The sequence below is a fragment of the Podarcis raffonei genome, chromosome 5, assembly GCF_027172205.1.
Source record: "Podarcis raffonei isolate rPodRaf1 chromosome 5, rPodRaf1.pri, whole genome shotgun sequence".
Lineage (NCBI taxonomy): Eukaryota > Metazoa > Chordata > Lepidosauria > Squamata > Lacertidae > Podarcis > Podarcis raffonei.
In genome coordinates, this window is record NC_070606.1 from 40,757,005 (window position 1) to 40,773,884 (window position 16,880).

At 41.6% G+C, this 16,880-nt stretch overlaps 1 protein-coding gene across 4 annotated transcripts in view; it reads left to right on the forward strand.

The window, feature by feature from the left end:
• The first annotated feature begins 1,591 nt into the window (after window positions 1-1,591).
• The window catches only part of CFAP46 (cilia and flagella associated protein 46), a 78,884-nt gene continuing 63,595 nt past the window's right edge, over window positions 1,592-16,880 (forward strand). The window contains exons 1-10 of one of the 4 annotated variants that reach the window (XM_053388804.1): window positions 1,592-1,705; window positions 2,370-2,447; window positions 3,803-3,927; window positions 4,022-4,153; window positions 4,493-4,557; window positions 5,634-5,798; window positions 8,675-8,798; window positions 14,608-14,702; window positions 15,743-15,844; window positions 16,700-16,799. In XM_053388804.1, the coding sequence (XP_053244779.1) occupies window positions 2,399-2,447; window positions 3,803-3,927; window positions 4,022-4,153; window positions 4,493-4,557; window positions 5,634-5,798; window positions 8,675-8,798; window positions 14,608-14,702; window positions 15,743-15,844; window positions 16,700-16,799 (957 nt within the window). In that variant the 5' untranslated portion in view covers window positions 1,592-1,705; window positions 2,370-2,398. Of the gene's footprint in view, window positions 1,709-2,369; window positions 2,448-3,802; window positions 3,928-4,021; window positions 4,154-4,492; window positions 4,558-5,633; window positions 5,799-8,674; window positions 8,799-14,607; window positions 14,703-15,742; window positions 15,845-16,699; window positions 16,800-16,880 lie in introns of all 4 variants that reach the window. The other 3 variants (XM_053388803.1, XM_053388801.1, XM_053388802.1) reach the window with 3 other exon arrangements.

Sequence of the window (16,880 nt, forward strand, 5' to 3'; positions counted from 1 at the left end):
TAAATATCTATTTTTACTTTTTAGGGATGCAATTTGGCATGTCCTCCAAGTCCTCCCAAGGAGTGAGAAGTTCCAAGACACTGCAACCCAGATTTTGGTGTCTTCTTGAGAAATGAGCACTCAAGATTGATGGATTTTTTTGGTAACATCTGCAATATTTTCAAATACATCAGCACTTAAAACAGATAGAATTGCTACGTCTTCCGATTATTAACCAGCCACCTACATAGCAGAAGGAAATGTCTTTCCTTTAGCCATAAGAATATAATTGCCCCAGTTGCCTTCTCAGCTTATGGGAGAAAGAGCTTTTTTTTGGTGGCGGCACTCTGGTTGTGGAACGCCCTCTCCAAAAAATACTTGCATGGTACCTATCTTGTATTATTTGGAGCATTTTGTATACACTTTTTGGATTTTTATAAAATAAGAAATAAAGAAGTTGGAAATAGTAGAGAAATGGATAACCAAAACAATAAAAGGGATGGAGCAACACACCCCCCCCATGAGAAAAGCCTAAAATATACGGGGCTTTTTAGTTTAGAGAAGAGGCAAATGAGAGGTGATATGATACAGTAGAGTTATTTGCATTAAGGATGCATGGAGTGGAGAAAGTGGATAGAGGAAAGTTTTTCTCCCTCTCTTAAAATAGTAGAAATTGGGACCATCCAATGAAGTTGAATGTTGGAAGACTAAGGGCAGATGAATCTTCTTCCCTTCTTCTCGCAGGGCACAGTTAAACTGTACAACTCGCTCTCACGAGAGGTAGCGATGGCCACCTTGGGATAGCCTTAAAAAGAGGATTACACAAATTCACGAAGAATAAGGCTCTCAACGACTACTGGCTGCGATGGCTATGTTTTACCTCCACTGGAGGCAGTATGTCCTTGAATGCCAGTTGCACGCAGGTCAAGGGGACTTCAAGACTTCTGGACTGGGCTGGACAGGATTCCGAGGTCGCAAGTTAAGCAGACTAAAACCTGAGCAGTGTTTACGGGCTGGAAATCGCAAGCTACCCTCTAGCTTCGCCTCTAGCCTATAATACTAGCACTGGACCACATGCCTAGTTTGTTCTTTGCTTCTTGCTCTCAGCCTTTGCCTGACCCCGAGCAACACTGGATTACATAATAAAGGTGCAACACTGGATGAAAAAATAAAGGTGCAGCAGTAGATTACGCAGGGACTGTGACACTAGTCCCACCACCAACATCCGTGCAATCCTCCAACCTGCAATATGGACACATCACACACAAATTCGAATTTGCACAGGCAGCGCTACAGAAACTCAAGAGCGCTTCACACGAAATAAACTTGATTTGGGAAGTGCGGGGACTTCCCTTTTGTTTCAGGTTGGATTCCCCGTTATTTTCGTTTTGTTTTCTTTCTCCTTCCTGCTCCTCTTCCCCCGCTTCCCGCTCTGGTTTATTCTATGAGAACGCGGCAACTTCCCATTCAGACAACGGAAGACGCACGGCTCTGCCTACTAGCACGGGCCACGGTGCGGGGGAAACGTTGCGCTTGCGAGGGAATTGTGACTTGCGCAGGGACCCGTAGGGCAGTGGGCGGGCATGAGAGTGACTCGGTTGCCGGTGGCGCGTTGCTAGGAGACCGAGGGACTCGGAAGAGCGGCGGGCTTGAAGTTGCTCCTGGGGTTCCAGAGGGGCAATAGCATGTTAGCAGGCGGGGGGCGAGGCAGGAGGGGACCAGGTTGGTAGTTAAACCGGGGGGAAAGAATCGTCCATATATATATATATTGCAGTGTGTGTGTGTGTGTGTGTGTATAGCAATAATACACACACACACACACACACACACACATATATATATATATATACACGCAGACACACATATGCTGTATACACACACATATATACATCCATATATGTATTATATATTGCAGTGTGTGTGTGTGTGTGTGTTTGTGTACATATATAAATATATAATTTTAGTGTGTGTGTCTGCACACACACCTGCTTGGTGTTCAGAACTATGTATTAAAAAAAGTCGTGGGGAAAAAAGTCGTGGAAAAACAGACAGACAAGACAGGGTGTAAAAATGTTTGAATACATATGCTGGGTTGGCAGGTATAACGAATACGATAAGAGAAAAGGAGGATAAAGAATTTAAGGAGGGTTGGAAAGTGTCTACTGAGTGTTTTTAAGAACCAGTATAAACAAATAAATAACCTAGCAGGTCTTTGAGTCAATCCAGCAGAACAGAAGTGAATAGAGTGGGTGAAAGAGTGAATGTGGAAAAGTTATGAAACAGGCAGCCAAAATGTAAAACTTTTGAGAAGTTTGTGTTCATTGCTGTCAACATTTTAAAAACTTGTTTATATTTAATATTGTTTTGTTTAATTACTTTCCTGCTAGCAGATTTAGGGCAAAGTTACAACTAAGAAGATATGGAGATAGCAATCAGGCAGCACCTGTCAGATGCTGAGAGACATCAAGGTAAATGTTACTAACCATCTTTCTCTTTTTTAAAGATGTATAATGTTGACTCTTTCTTTTCCACATACTCAAATAGACTAGGTACTCTCCCCATAGATACAGATACTCCTAGATACAGATTGGGGCATTCCTAGGTAATTGTGCACAGGATTGCTGCTATCATTGTGTAATAAAACTCCATGTATAATACAATTCTTTCTGTTTACATAAAAAGCCACAGAGAGTGGGGGCAGAGGGAGAGAGAGAGATGTTAACCAGAAAGTTGATGGCTTGAGCCCACCTAGGGACAGCTATGGGCAGGATTCCTGCATTCCAGGGGTTGGACTAGATGACCCTCGGTTCCCTTCCAACTCTATGATGCTATGATTCCGTTATTCTAACTCTGCTTTGCCCTATATAGCCTTATGTCTATTTATCTTACATATAGAATGCATACATATTTCAGAATATCCTGATATCATAGTGTGCTGAAACCAATTTCAGGCATGCTTAGCTATGGTATACCCCCACTGGCAGCATAGAAATAGCAAGTCTTAAGAGTGGTATGTTATGGTTGCTCCACATAGGGAACTGACACCAGTTTCCACAATCAAAAATATTTCTCTTTTGTTTTGGCTCATGTTTTGTGGTGGCTTGCATGTGGTGCGGTCTGAATGATTTGCCACACCTTAGACTATTGGTGACACCACAATAGATGGTGCATTGAAAGTCACACCTGATCTGTGCAGCTGCATCTTATGCTGCAACTGGCAATTGATCCTTCTAGCCAGCATTGTCTACTCTGACTGGCAGTAACTGTCTCAGGCAAGCATCTTTCACAGACCTGCTTTCGGAAATATTTTAATAGGAGATGTGAGGAGTTGAAACTGGGACTTATTGCATGCAAATCATATGGGCTTTTTTTCAGCCAGAACTCAGTTCCAGCACATCTCAGGTGGGCGCCATTGCCATTATAAGAGAACAAGGGTTCATGATGAGTTCCAGCGCCTAATTTTCTAGGAAAATAGCACTGATTCAAGTCAAGGCTTGTGGAAAACTGCTCAGAGAACTGCTTTATCACATTTATATTTTGCTGGAACTGACACGACAGAAAACATCAGATCAAAACAAATCCTAGTTAATGATCATGCAGATTTGCCCTGATACATATTGATAGTCCAAAACAGTTTACTGTGTTAGGATGCAATCCTATACATACTTACTTGGGAGTAAGTCCCATTGAACTTAATGAGACTGAGGAGTATAGGATTGTGTTTCGCTTGGCTATGTCTGATTGTTCACATTATGAAAATAAAACAGGTATTTGTTCGAAATGGTTATGTTATTTTCTGCCTAATTAAAATTTTATTTTCAAGATGTCGAAGCACTGAAGAGTGCTTACAAATTGATCAAATCAGCTAATGATGGGAAATCAGCCCTTGATGCCTTGGAGAGTTTCTCTTTTGACTTGTATGTCATGTGTGCAGAACAGGCTTATAAGGTAACAATATGCCCCTTTTGTAACAACACACCCTTTTTTACTTTATGAGGTGTTTGTTCACCTTAATTTAAAACTGAAATCTGTTTAATTTTAGATGGGTTTTCCGGACATGAGCGATGACTGTCTACGAATGTATTTTAAAGGAAAACCTCCAGTTAACCAGTTTTTGGGTAGAGCATATTTGTGCAAGAGCCAATTATATACCCCTGTGTCTACTGATAATTTGGTGAGCATGTACTGTGAGTTTGGGTGTTGATTTTAAGGCTGTTCTTTTGTTGTGATCAGGTGAAGGCAAAATTCCATGTTATACAGTAAACAGTATGACTTGCCTTCTAAGAAAAGATAAATCTTTGGAACCAGTTATTTTCCATCCCCCCCGCCCATGCACCCCATGAAAAGCCTTCCTGAAGGATACAGAAAATTATGTTGTTGGATAGGATGGGGTTTTTTAAATTTTTTTAAAAATAGAGTTCATAGACATTACAAGTCATGCTAAGTCAGTAATAAAGGCTTTGAGTCATTCCCAGTTTTTAAATATATATATATATATATTGTTTTGTTTTAGGAACAATTTGACAAATTCATTGTACATTTGCTGAAAGTAGTAGACTTTGCATTAGGTAACGCAAGGTAAGTCCTTTATATTTGGTTTCCATTTGGGGCATTCTTTCTGGGTTTCTCTGTTTCCATCATGCAATATTTCTGAACTATGGTTCTTGACTAGAACAATGATATCACAGTGCGGAAGATTGCATTGAATCATGGTAACACAGTTTTCAAAAATGCACCCCAAACAGTGATTAATATATTTGCTATTTTAGTTCAGAGCTGACGTGTTGCAGCAAAACAATGAAGATCATGTCTGTATTCGATCAAATGGGATCCACCCTCCCAAATTAAGATACCTTTACTAGTCCTTACTTTTATATTAAACATAATAGTCCATGACTGTAGGGTACAAAAGAGTAGCAAGGAGGATTTCAGTCACTTGAAAATTGCAGAAATTAGAAGCTTATGTGAAAATAAAGCTGCATAACGGCCACCGGCAACATTAAAACCTAGAGAGTAAACATTGGAAACTACAACTAATCCAGAATGCTGCAGCTAGACTGGTGGCTGGGAATGGCCGCCAAGACTACATAACACCGGTTGAAAGACCTACATTGGCTCCCAGTATGTTTCCGAGCACAATTCAAAGTGTTGGTGCTGACCTTTAAAGCCCTAAACAGCCTCGGCCCAGTATACCTGAAGAAGCGTCTCCACCCCCATTGTTCAGTCCGGATGCTGAGGTCCAGCTTTGAGGGCCTTCCAGCGGTTCCCTCACTGTGAGATGTGAAGTTACAGGGAACCAGGCAGAGCGGCCTTCTCAGTAGTGGTGCCTGCCCTGTGGAATGCCCTCCCACCAGATGTCAAAGAAATAAACAACTATCCAACTTTTAGAAGACATCTGAAGGCAGCCCTGTTTAGGGAAGCTTTTAATATTTGATGAATTACTGTATTTTAATAATTTGCTGGAAGCCGCCCAGCTTTATGTACATTTCAGGTCTGTCACACAGACCACCTTGCATGGGCCACTTGCCTCAGGTTGGCCACCCATTAAATAGACGATGCAGTGAAGTTGACAGCAAAAACTTGGTGGAGTAAAGAAGCCCCGAGTCCATTTCATCCCTGCACAATATTATAATGTGTACTCTATTTTATTCCAGGTACTATTTTTTGATACATAATGCTTCGGTTATATACTGGAGGATTGTAAGGCCATTTCTTAAGCCTGGGTTCCGCCACTATCTTATTCCAAGCCTCTATCAGATTGTGCCTGCACTGAAACATCCCACTGAGCAAGACAAGGACTGGACTGCAGAACTGATGATGTAAGTTGAAGTTCGTTATTTCTTTCTTTCTGTATAAAATGCTTCTAAACCTCTCATTTGTATATAATAGCAAGCTGGTATATATCAACATATGCAGATACAGTAAGAACATAAAATACCATTAAAGCAATACAAAACAATCGTAGAAATGAGGAAATTTAAACAACTGAATAGGCCTGCTAGCATCAAAAGGTCTTCAAGTGACTCTTGAAAATTAGTAGCAAGGATTCTGGCTGAATTTATGCTGGAAGGGTATCCCACAGCATAGGAATTTTAAAACATTCATTTTTACCCAGATGATTGATGGCTGAAAGATAGCGTTCTTGGAAACTCTGGGATTCTTTGCGAGAGTATCTGGTTGGTTTTGGAAGTTTGTTTTTCATTGCTCACATGCCAAGACGTCATAACCCACTGCGCCCCCCCCCCATTAAATGACCACTCATGATAACATTCTTTGGTTTAAGTTAGGCCACAACTTTATTGATTAAAGATGTACATGGCTATGGCTTAGGCTTTGGGTATAACCATTTCAACCAGCCCGCCTGCTGATTGATTCTTCCAGGGGTCGAATCTGTGGCGAGGGAGTCCTATGACATACATCAAATTGGGACTCCCCACAAAAATCGGTTTTGAGGAGAACTATGGCCCTAGCCCCCATCTAGGTGTCCAGACAGCAGCACCTCCACCAGGATCCCTTTAATGGGATACCCCATTCCCTTGGAGGGGCAGGCAAAGCCTTAAAACCTCCCCTCCAACCATGACTTTTACCAATGCCTTACCCACTAAGGTTGTTACTATAAGGTAGGCAAAAACTCCAGGTCAGCCAATTGGTCCAAAGAACAAATTCCTCCTGAGCACCAAATGCAGCAAAAAATTGTAATCCATAGTAAAGTCAGAAAACGAACACTACCTCCATGATGGGCTGGAGCCAGCCTTACTATAGCGAGGGTGGGAGAGAGATTCAAAGTGCCAGGTATGAGGCCCGGCACTCTTTAGATACTGTGGGAGTGGACCTGAGTGAAGTCCTCAAGGGAGTCAGTCAGGCCCACTCCCAGGAGTGCCTGCCCCTTGACCTAGCCGCTATTGGCCAATTTGCAGCCAGGCCCAATTCAAACACTCCAGCAATGTCTCCCATCAGTCGGGATCCCAGCTGGAGAGGGTGGGGGACCGGCAGAATGCCACCGTTCCTCAACGCCACCCACCATTAACATAATGCAGTATTTCAGACGTTTTAATTGTATGGTTGTAGCATTGGGGTGTTTGTGAAATAGAAATGTAATAAATAACAAAATAAAGAACAAATAAGTATATTGATCATACTTTAATGCATTTTCATTTTGTGCGCCGAAGGACTACAAGCAGCTGAAGCTCCCCCCTCCTGCTTTTTGCTGATCCAGAAGTAGCCAGTCTTTGGCAAAATTACAGAATGGTCTTTCCTACTTTAATTTAGGGAAATCCTAGCAGTCCATCATATTGCAGGAGATCATGGTTCATTGTGTATTTGCAAACTTCAGATTGATTTCTGGCTTCTTTTCCTTCCTTCCATATGCCTAGATTGTAGCAAAGCTTCCTTTTTCTCTTGACACACATATGCTTTGCCTTGGCAGAGATGCCAACTGCACACTGGAGCCTTTGTCCTTGTCAGTTTTCATTGAACTAAATGGATGAGACTTGTTGGTCTTTTATTGCCAATCAGATTACTGTCTCTTTCAAATGAAACTGCTGGAGGACATGGTGTTGACTGATGGAAGGGAAAGAAAACTGATGGTATTTCTGAGATGATTGTAATGGCTCTTCATAGGCTCAAAACATTTCCTCTGGAGGGAAATAAAAGAGAAGAGAAATGGAACTGGCTAAAAAGTTCCAGCCAATCAATGCTGGCTCAGGTTTCTAAACTTATGTCTGTCTGCATTCATCGGACTTTAACCCTTACTGTCAACATTGATTAAACAAAGGGTTTAATTTAAAATAGACTGTTAATATAGTATTCTGCTGGAATAACTTTAGAATCAGCAAGCAAATTGGAGTATTGAGGGAATTTGAGATGACAGGAGGAGTGCATCAAGACTGCTTCTTAGCTTCCTTGCTCAGTCCTTCTTCTCTCCCCCCCCTTTTTTTTTGGAGAATGATGTTAAGCACTTATTATTTGAGTGTAAGTTCATTTATCTAACCTATCAAAAATGTCAGTTACCTAAAGGAAACTTAAGTTAGCAATTTGACCGATGCAGTGCTGGCAAAAAACAAACTGACAAAAAAAACCATTTTAAAGCTTCTTAGAACATACAAGGAAGGATAAAAAGTAAAATACATTTTACTGAAAAAAGGAAAAATATATCTTACAGAAAAGAGAAAAATACATTTTATAGGGCTGGAACTTTTGAACAACTGGTTGGTTGGATTAATCTATTTTAAAACATTTCGATTGAGTAAAAGCTGCCCCTGATTAACTGGGTAACATTTTTTTTTTAAAGTTCATCATTTTAAATAAGGAGCCCCGTCAAAACTGCTGATGGCAGGTGCTGTCTTACAAGAGGCTTTCATCCTACCCTATGCCTTTTCTAAGATGGTGATTGTATCATTTTGTAAGCTTGTATGCAGATGAAATCAACAAAAACTCATATGATTATCAATGCAAGAGTGCCTCAGATGGCTAGCAATTTGAAAAGGAGCCTGGAATGGAAGCTAAAGGTTACACTTGCAGCAGGTAAATCAGAATAGGCCGCTATGTCTGTGCATTCCTTTGGATGTGAGCACCTTAATAAACGAATGGTCTTTTGCAGCTTTCAAATGAGATATAGTGATTTTGTAACATTGCTCATTTATAAACACCTTGCACAATTGTGTTAACAATAAACATTATTTTGTTTCTGTTTCAGAGAGTTGCTTGAGTGTTTCCTGGATGCTTCCAGAACGCAAGAAGCTATAGAATTTTCGTCAACTGCAGCAGCGTTTATTAAAGAATATGTTCCAGGGAGATATAAACAAATATTTTCAATAATGGTAACTTCTGTTAATCAACATAGGAATCATATGGTTTCCTATTGTAGCGGTGGGGGGCATTTTTTCAGCCCAAGGGCTTCATTCTCTTTGGGGAAACCTCTGGGGACCACATGCTGTAGCAGACCCACGACTTAATACCACCAATTAATAAGGCGGTGGATCCACTCCCACCAACTGCTCCCTATTAAATATAGTGCACCCACCATTGCACAAATTTCTACAATTTACCACAGATTATCTAGTGGGGGACTTGTGTGAGGGGAAACGTAATGATTTAGAGTCTCAGGCAGGAGTCGAACAAACAAACAAGAAAAGTTTATTGGACGAAAGAGGTTTATGAAACAAAGTGGGTCAGGAAATTATTTCTTTCAGGTAGAAGATAAACCTGATTAGTTTAAGACAATGTGTTGAATGCTGTCACCTCCCCCCTCCATTTTTTTTAAACTGAAGGCCATTTCAGGTTACCCAACTTTCTAGAAAACTTTGTTCAATTCTGCAACTAAAAGTAAACCAGCCTGGTAGAATTCTGTTGCAGTTGTTTGTTCTGCGCTGTTGTACACCCCCTAGGAAAAATGACTAGCTAAATCTGATCACTGAGCATTATCAAATATGTATGCATTTGATGCCTAATACGATTGGTGATTCCCCCCCCCCTTCTGTTCCATTTCTTTTCATCTTTTTGTTTCTTTCCACATGATCAATCTTGGGGTAATGGGGAATGGATCTTGCATAACATTTCATGAAATGAAAAATGTACTGGATTTCCCATGGATGTAATATTAATAATGCCATAAGATAAAAGTAAATCAGGTCGTGCATTATACACTGCTCAAAGGTACCTTTGAGAAAAGCAACCTAGCAGTGGTATTAAACTACAAAAGCAATTGAAAAATGGCTAGTGAGCTACATCTCTCAGAAGTGCCACCAATCATTTCTGTAATAACCACATAATAAGTGAGCATTGCAGTACATCTGCAGTCCATGAGAAAGGGAAGTTGAAAATGATCTAATTAAGCAAAATGGATTGTTTAAGTTTGTTGCTATAAAGCTTCATTTTGGAATAGGCAAAATAAGCAGAAGAAAGATTGAATTAAAACTCTGTAGCATAGCAGATTATTCAGTAAGTTCACATTTGCACCCGTTGCTTAATGTTTAGTTGCTAGTGTCACAATCCAGAATTGAGGTCATTCGCCTTGCTCACTTTAGTGGAGAGAAGCATTCTACACTTTGGAAGCCCATCTGGAAGGGAGCTTTGTGTGCTAAGTGAAACCTTTATAAATGTATAGGACTCAATGTTCAAACATAAGAAGTTTCTTCTGGATCAGTTGGCATGCTTTGATCAGCTTTACCTGCAGCAATTGCATGTTGATTGCCCTCTTAAAAGACAAAGTCCAGCAACTGGAGGAACGTGTAGCTACGCTCCAAAGAATTAGAGAGCTGGAGCTCTTCTTGGAAGCAACAGAGCACACCGTCTCCACCAAGGAGGAGACAGGGGACTCCCCTGAGAAGGAGGCTAGTTCACCAACACAGGAGCCAGATATATGGAGAAACGTGACTCAAAGAAGTAGGAGGCCCAGGGTTCGCTCTGATTGTTTAGAAATACGCAATCGCTTTGAGGTCCTTTCCCCTAGCATGGAAGACGAAGAGCAGACTCCATTTGAGGATCTCTCCCTCATTACAGTCGATCAGGTATATGAAGACGAGCAGCAAAGGCAGTCTTCAGGGAATGTGCAGGCGACCTTGGAACGGACAGCTCACGGAAGAACCCCGACCAGACCTAAGAGGAGGCGTGTAGTGGTGATAGGGGATTCCCTACTGAGGGGAACAGAAGCAGTGATCTGTGGGCCTGACAAGATGTCTCGGGAAGTGTGCTGTCTCCCCGGGGCTAAGATCCAAGATGTAACTGAACGACTGCAAGGAATCATAAAACCCACTGACAAATACCCCTTCCTCTTGGTTCATGTGGGAACCAATGACACTGCAAGCAATAGCCTCCAGAAGATCAAAAGAGATTATGAGGCTCTGGGCAGGAAATTGAAGCAATTAAATGCACAAATTGTCATCTCATCTGTCCTCCCAGTTGAACGACGTGGCCCAGGGAGAGAGGGAAAAATAGTGGAAGTGAACAACTGGCTTCGCAAATGGTGTAAACAGGAACGGTTTGGATTCTTAGATCACGGAATGCAGTTTCTTGAAGATGGACTTCTGGCAAGCGATGGGCTGCACCTCACAACGGTTGGTAGGAATGTTTTTGCAAAAAATCTCAGAAACCTCATCAGGAGGGCTTTAAACTGACTAATGTGGGGGAGGGAGACAGTGCTCCTGAAGGTAGGAGTCTATCAATTGATGAAGATGATCATCCAAATGTCATAGACCGAATGGAGCAAACAGCACGCAGACCTAGTGGTGGGAGGAAAAAATCCTTAAATAAGAGACACGGGGGAATGATTAATGGACTTCAATGTCTGTACACTAATGCGCAAAGTATGGGAAATAAACAAGATGAGCTTGAGCTCTTGGTACAGCAAACTAAATATGACATAATAGGCATCACTAAAACCTGGTGGGATAAGTCCCACGATTGGAATGTAATAATGGAGGGATACAATCTATTTCAGAGAAACAGACCAGACAAGAAAGGAGGAGGAGTGGCGTTATATGTCAGGGATGTGTATACCTGTGAAGAGATCCAAGATTTAGAACCTCAAAGCCAAAGTGAGAGCATTTGGGTCAAAATTAAGGGAGAGAAGAATAACAGTGACCTCATTGTGGGAGTTTACTATAGATCCCCAAGCCAAACGGAGGACATAGATGATGCCTTCCTGGAACAGATGGCCAAGCATGCAAAAGGAAGGGAGATAGTAGTAATGGGGGACTTCAATTACCCGGATATTTGTTGGATGTCAAACTCAGCCAAGAGCATAAGGTCAAACAGATTCCTCACTGGCCTTGCAGACAACTTCATTGTCCAGAAAGTGGGAGAAGCTACAAGAGGAACAGCCATTTTAGATCTGGTCCTAACCAATGTTGATGACCTGGTTAGTGGGGTAGAAGTGGAAGGATCATTAGGCGCGAGTGATCATGCTCTTCTGAAGTTTACTATACAGCGGAAAGGAGCAGCCAAGCATACTAGGACTCAATTTCTCGACTTTAAGAAAGCCGACTTCATAAAACTTAGGGAAGTGCTGGGTGAGATCCCATGGACAGTAATACTAAAAGGAAAGGGAGTTCATGATGGCTGGGAGTTTGTTAAGAGGGAGATAGTAAAAGCACAACTTCAGGCAATACCAAGGAGACGGAAACATGGAAGGTGCCTAAAGAAGCCAGGGTGGCTATCTAAAGAACTTTTAACTGAGTTAAGATTAAAAAAGGATGTGTACAAAAAATGGAAAAGGGGGGAAACCACCAAAGAGGAATTCAAACAAATAGCCAGCACGTGTAGACACAAAGTCAGAAAAGCTAAAGCACAGAATGAACTCAGGCTTGCTAGAGAGGTTAAAAGCAACAAAAAAGGCTTTTATGGGTATGTTCGTAGCAAAAGGAAGAACAAAGAAACAGTGGGGTCACTCAGAGGAGAAGATGGTGAAATGCAAACAGGGGACACAGAAAGGGCTGAACTCCTCAATGCCTTCTTTGCCTCAGTCTTCTCCGATAAAGAAAACAATGCCCGACCTGAAGAATTTGGAGCAAATGATTCAGCAGAGGAAACACAGCCCAGAATAACTAAGGAGATAGTACAAGAATACTTGGCTAGTCTAGATGTATTCAAGTCTCCAGGGCCAGATGAACTGCATCCAAGAGTATTAAAAGAACTGGCAGATGTGATTTCAGAACCACTGGCAGTCATCTTTGAGAATTCCTGGAGAACAGGCGAAGTCCCGGCAGACTGGAGGAGGGCAAATGTTGTCCCTATTTTCAAAAAGGGGAAAAGAGAGGACCCAAATAATTACCGCCCAGTCAGTCTGACATCAATACCAGGGAAGATTCTGGAGCAGATCATTAAGCAAACAGTCTGTGAGCACCTGGAAAGGAATGCTGTGATCACCAATAGTCAGCATGGATTTCTGAAAAATAAGTCATGTCAGACTAACCTGATCTCGTTTTTTGACAGAATTACAAGCCTGGTAGATGAAGGGAACGCAGTGGATGTAGCCTACCTTGATTTCAGCAAGGCATTTGACAAGGTGCCCCATGATATTCTTGTAAAGAAGCTGGTAAAATGCGGTCTTGACTATGCTACCACTCAGTGGATTTGTAACTGGCTGACTGACCGAACCCAAAGGGTGCTCATCAATGGTTCCTCTTCATCCTGGAGAAGAGTGACTAGTGGGGTGCCACAGGGTTCTGTCTTGGGCCCGGTCTTATTCAACATCTTTATCAACGACTTGGATGATGGACTCAAGGGCATCCTGATCAAATTTGCAGATGACACCAAACTGGGAGGGGTGGCTAACACCCCAGAGGACAGGAACACACTTCAAAACGACCTTGACAGATTAGAGAACTGGGCCAAAACAAACAAGATGAATTTTAACAGGGAGAAATGTAAAGTATTGCACTTGGGCAAAAAAAATGAGAGGCACAAATACAAGATGGGTGACACCTGGCTTGAGAGCACTACATGTGAAAAGGATCTAGGAGTCTTGGTTGACCACAAACTTGACATGAGCCAACAGTGTGACGCGGCAGCTAAAAAAGCCAATGCAATTCTGGGCTGCATCAATAGGAGTATAGCATCTAGATCAAGGGAAGTAATAGTGCCACTGTATTCTGCTCTGGTCAGACCTCACCTGGAGTACTGTGTCCAGTTCTGGGCACCACAGTTCAAGAAGGACATTGACAAACTGGAACGTGTCCAGAGGAGGGCAACCAAAATGGTCAAAGGCCTGGAAACGATGCCTTATGAGGAACGGCTAAGGGAGCTGGGCATGTTTAGCCTGGAGAAGAGGAGGTTAAGGGGTGATATGATAGCCATGTTCAAATATATAAAAGGATGTCACATAGAGGAGGGAGAAAGGTTGTTTTCTGCTGCTCCAGAGAAGCGGACACGGAGCAATGGATACAAACTACAAGAAAGAAGATTCCACCTAAACATTAGGAAGAACTTCCTGACAGTAAGAGCTGTTCGACAGTGGAATTTGCTGCCAAGGAGTGTGGTGGAGTCTCCCTCTTTGGAGGTCTTTAAGCAGAGGCTTGACAACCATATGTCAGGAGTGCTCTGATGGTGTTTCCTGCTTGGCAGGGGGTTGGACTCGATGGCCCTTGTGGTCTCTTCCAACTCTATGATTCTATGATTCTATGATTCAGTCCCACAGCCCATGGCCAACATGCCCCAACATGCATCACTTTACACTTTCTTACACTGCATTTGCCATTTTACTGCCCATTCTCCCAGTTTGGAGAAATCCTTTCAAAGCTCTTCACATGCCTTTTCATTTTAAGCACCCTGAACAGTTTGGTATCTTTAGCAAACTTGATTATCTCACAGTTAACCCTTAACTCTAAGTCATTTGTGAGGAAGTGAAAATGCACAGGTCCCAATGCTGATCCTTGGGGAATCCACTTTCTACATCCCTTTACTGAGACTTGTCCATTTATCCTACGGTCTGCTACCTGTTTCTCTCCTTTTCTTCCATGACTGCTAAGGTTGCTCAGCTCTTTGGTGAGACTAAGGATCCTGCTGCGGTGATGTCAGACATTAGCATCGTTTGCAAACTTAAACATGCAGGAAAATGTTGTGAAGGATTTTAATCTTTCTTGACTTGCTCCTTGCTTTAAATGCTGATATAACTTTTATAATTGCTTCTAGGTGCGTTACAAACTAATGGAAGCTTTAGATATAGAAGATGAAGTGGAAAGTTCTGCCAATCTGAACATTATTTATAAAATCCAAACAATCAAGTTGTAAGTATTAGTTAACGTAGATGAGAATCTCAATTGTTTAAACCAGAGCTTTCCAAACTTTTTATGCTGGTGACACAGTTTTGATACATGCATCATTTCACGACACAGTAATTCAGTTTTACTAGCAAACTGGAAGTTAAGCTAGCCCTTTTCCAGACCCAGGAGGAGCGTGGGGAGTTTTCACATGACACACCTAAACACTGATGTGTCACGACACACAGTTTGGAAAGCTCTTGTTTAAACCATATGGGCAATATTCAGTGCACTCATTCTGTCATCACAGGAAATTTTGGATACACAGTGGAATTTTGCCACCCTCTCTTTTTCCTGCTTGCTCCCTAAATATCTTCTGGATTTCCTCGCAACCTTCCAGAAAAGATCTGGGGAGAGGAGGCAGGGAGTTCAGCAGCTCAAATGGAAATCTTTGTGCTAATAGAGCAAGTGCATTGGATACCACCCAAATTCTAGAGGTGGGCTGCAATCCAGAAAGACATGAGTGGAAGAAAAACTGCTAGTGCAGTTCAACATAGAAGTATGGAACAATTGCCTTGCAGAATTAACCCCATCCCTTTTTCTCTCTGTGAAATAGTTGCAGGCACATCCAGCAGCAGTGTCCTGGGTAGCTTGTTATTCAGGTGTTGGCCTGAATTGTTACTCAACTTAGATGAGCAGATGAGTGACATGCTGCAGATCTGTCATAAATGTTTGTTGAGATAGCTACTGTGATGATCCTCCATATAAGAATAAAGCACTCAGAGCCTTCCCTCCACACTCAGCTCTTCTGGTTTCCTGAATGGAATGGAATTTGGCATGCTCTTATGAAAAATGAGATTGCTTGGAGTGTAACTTTTGTTTGCCAAGGCCTATTGTCTTAGAAGACAGGTCAAATTGACTTTTGATTATTTTAGGTAATTTTTTTAAAAAACAATACTGTACTGTATTCACAAATCCTGCTTGTGTTAGAGGGGGAAAGGTTGATTGTTTAATAGGTTCTGAGATGTTCTTCTGTTAGTAATCATTGCATTATAAAATAATTGCAGGCAGTTAGATAAAAATGAGATTCCTCAAGACGTTGATACTGAGTTGAAAACAATATACGGAATTTTGAAAGGATCTAGAAAGAAATTAAACCGTAAAGATAGGTAAGTTGCATGTGTTAGCAAAACTCTAGAAGTTCTTTTTAAAAACATAAGAATTTGCTATTTATCTTACATCCATGCCAAGAAGATAAGAGTTGACAGAGTGTCTCCCATGCTGTATTAAAGCTCTGTTGGTCCAAAGATCTTTCGTAATTTGTCCTTGGGGCACAATCCCTCCCAGCACCAATGGTGATGAGGGTTTCATGCATCTCTCTCCCTCCTTGGCATATGCTAGCCTTTACCCAGAGTGGAAGGCCTGTGTGCTTGTGTTTTCCTCCCTCCAGCCTTCCCTGTCCAACTCAAGTCCAACATTGGAGTTTACTTCAAGCTCAGACAAAGTCACAGCTGCAGTCCTGGGTTGGGAGGGAGAATTGAATATGGAAATAACAAGTGCAGAGCTTCCCATGCGCATAACCATATGTGCATGGAGGGATCACAGTAGAACCCAATTGGGGACTCTGCTCCCATTATTTCGGAAAATGTTCAGTCTTCTTAAGTAATTCATTACATTTCCCTTTATGTTCATTCCACTGTATTTGGGGTGGGGGTTTGCTGTTTTATCCATGGCTCTCTTCTTAACCTCTTGTTTCATATTGCAGCATCCATTCACTCCTTTTTGAACAGCTGACTCTGGTAACTGGCTTGCTGGGCTACATGCCCCTTTTCTTCCTTTCTCAGATAATTTGTTTGGAGGTGGGATTGTGCTTTTTAGAAATTTAAGAGATTTCCCTGGGCTGGGGATTTGATGCCAGATTTTAACGTACTGTCATTTTAGGTTTATAATAATAAATAAGCAATAAGTGATTTCTTTGCCAACACTACTTCTATCCCAATTGGTTTTATTTTCTACTTTTCCAGAATTTCCTTGCTGCTGGAATTGGCTCGACTTTGCTTGAAACTAAATTGTATACCTATTGCGTCTTTATGTTTGAGCGACCTGTTCAAATATAAGATTACCGTGAGTGTCAGGAAATTCTTTTTTGAATTACTTTGTTTTATCATTATTTTTTATTCTTGTATGAGTGTCAAGCTGAACAAA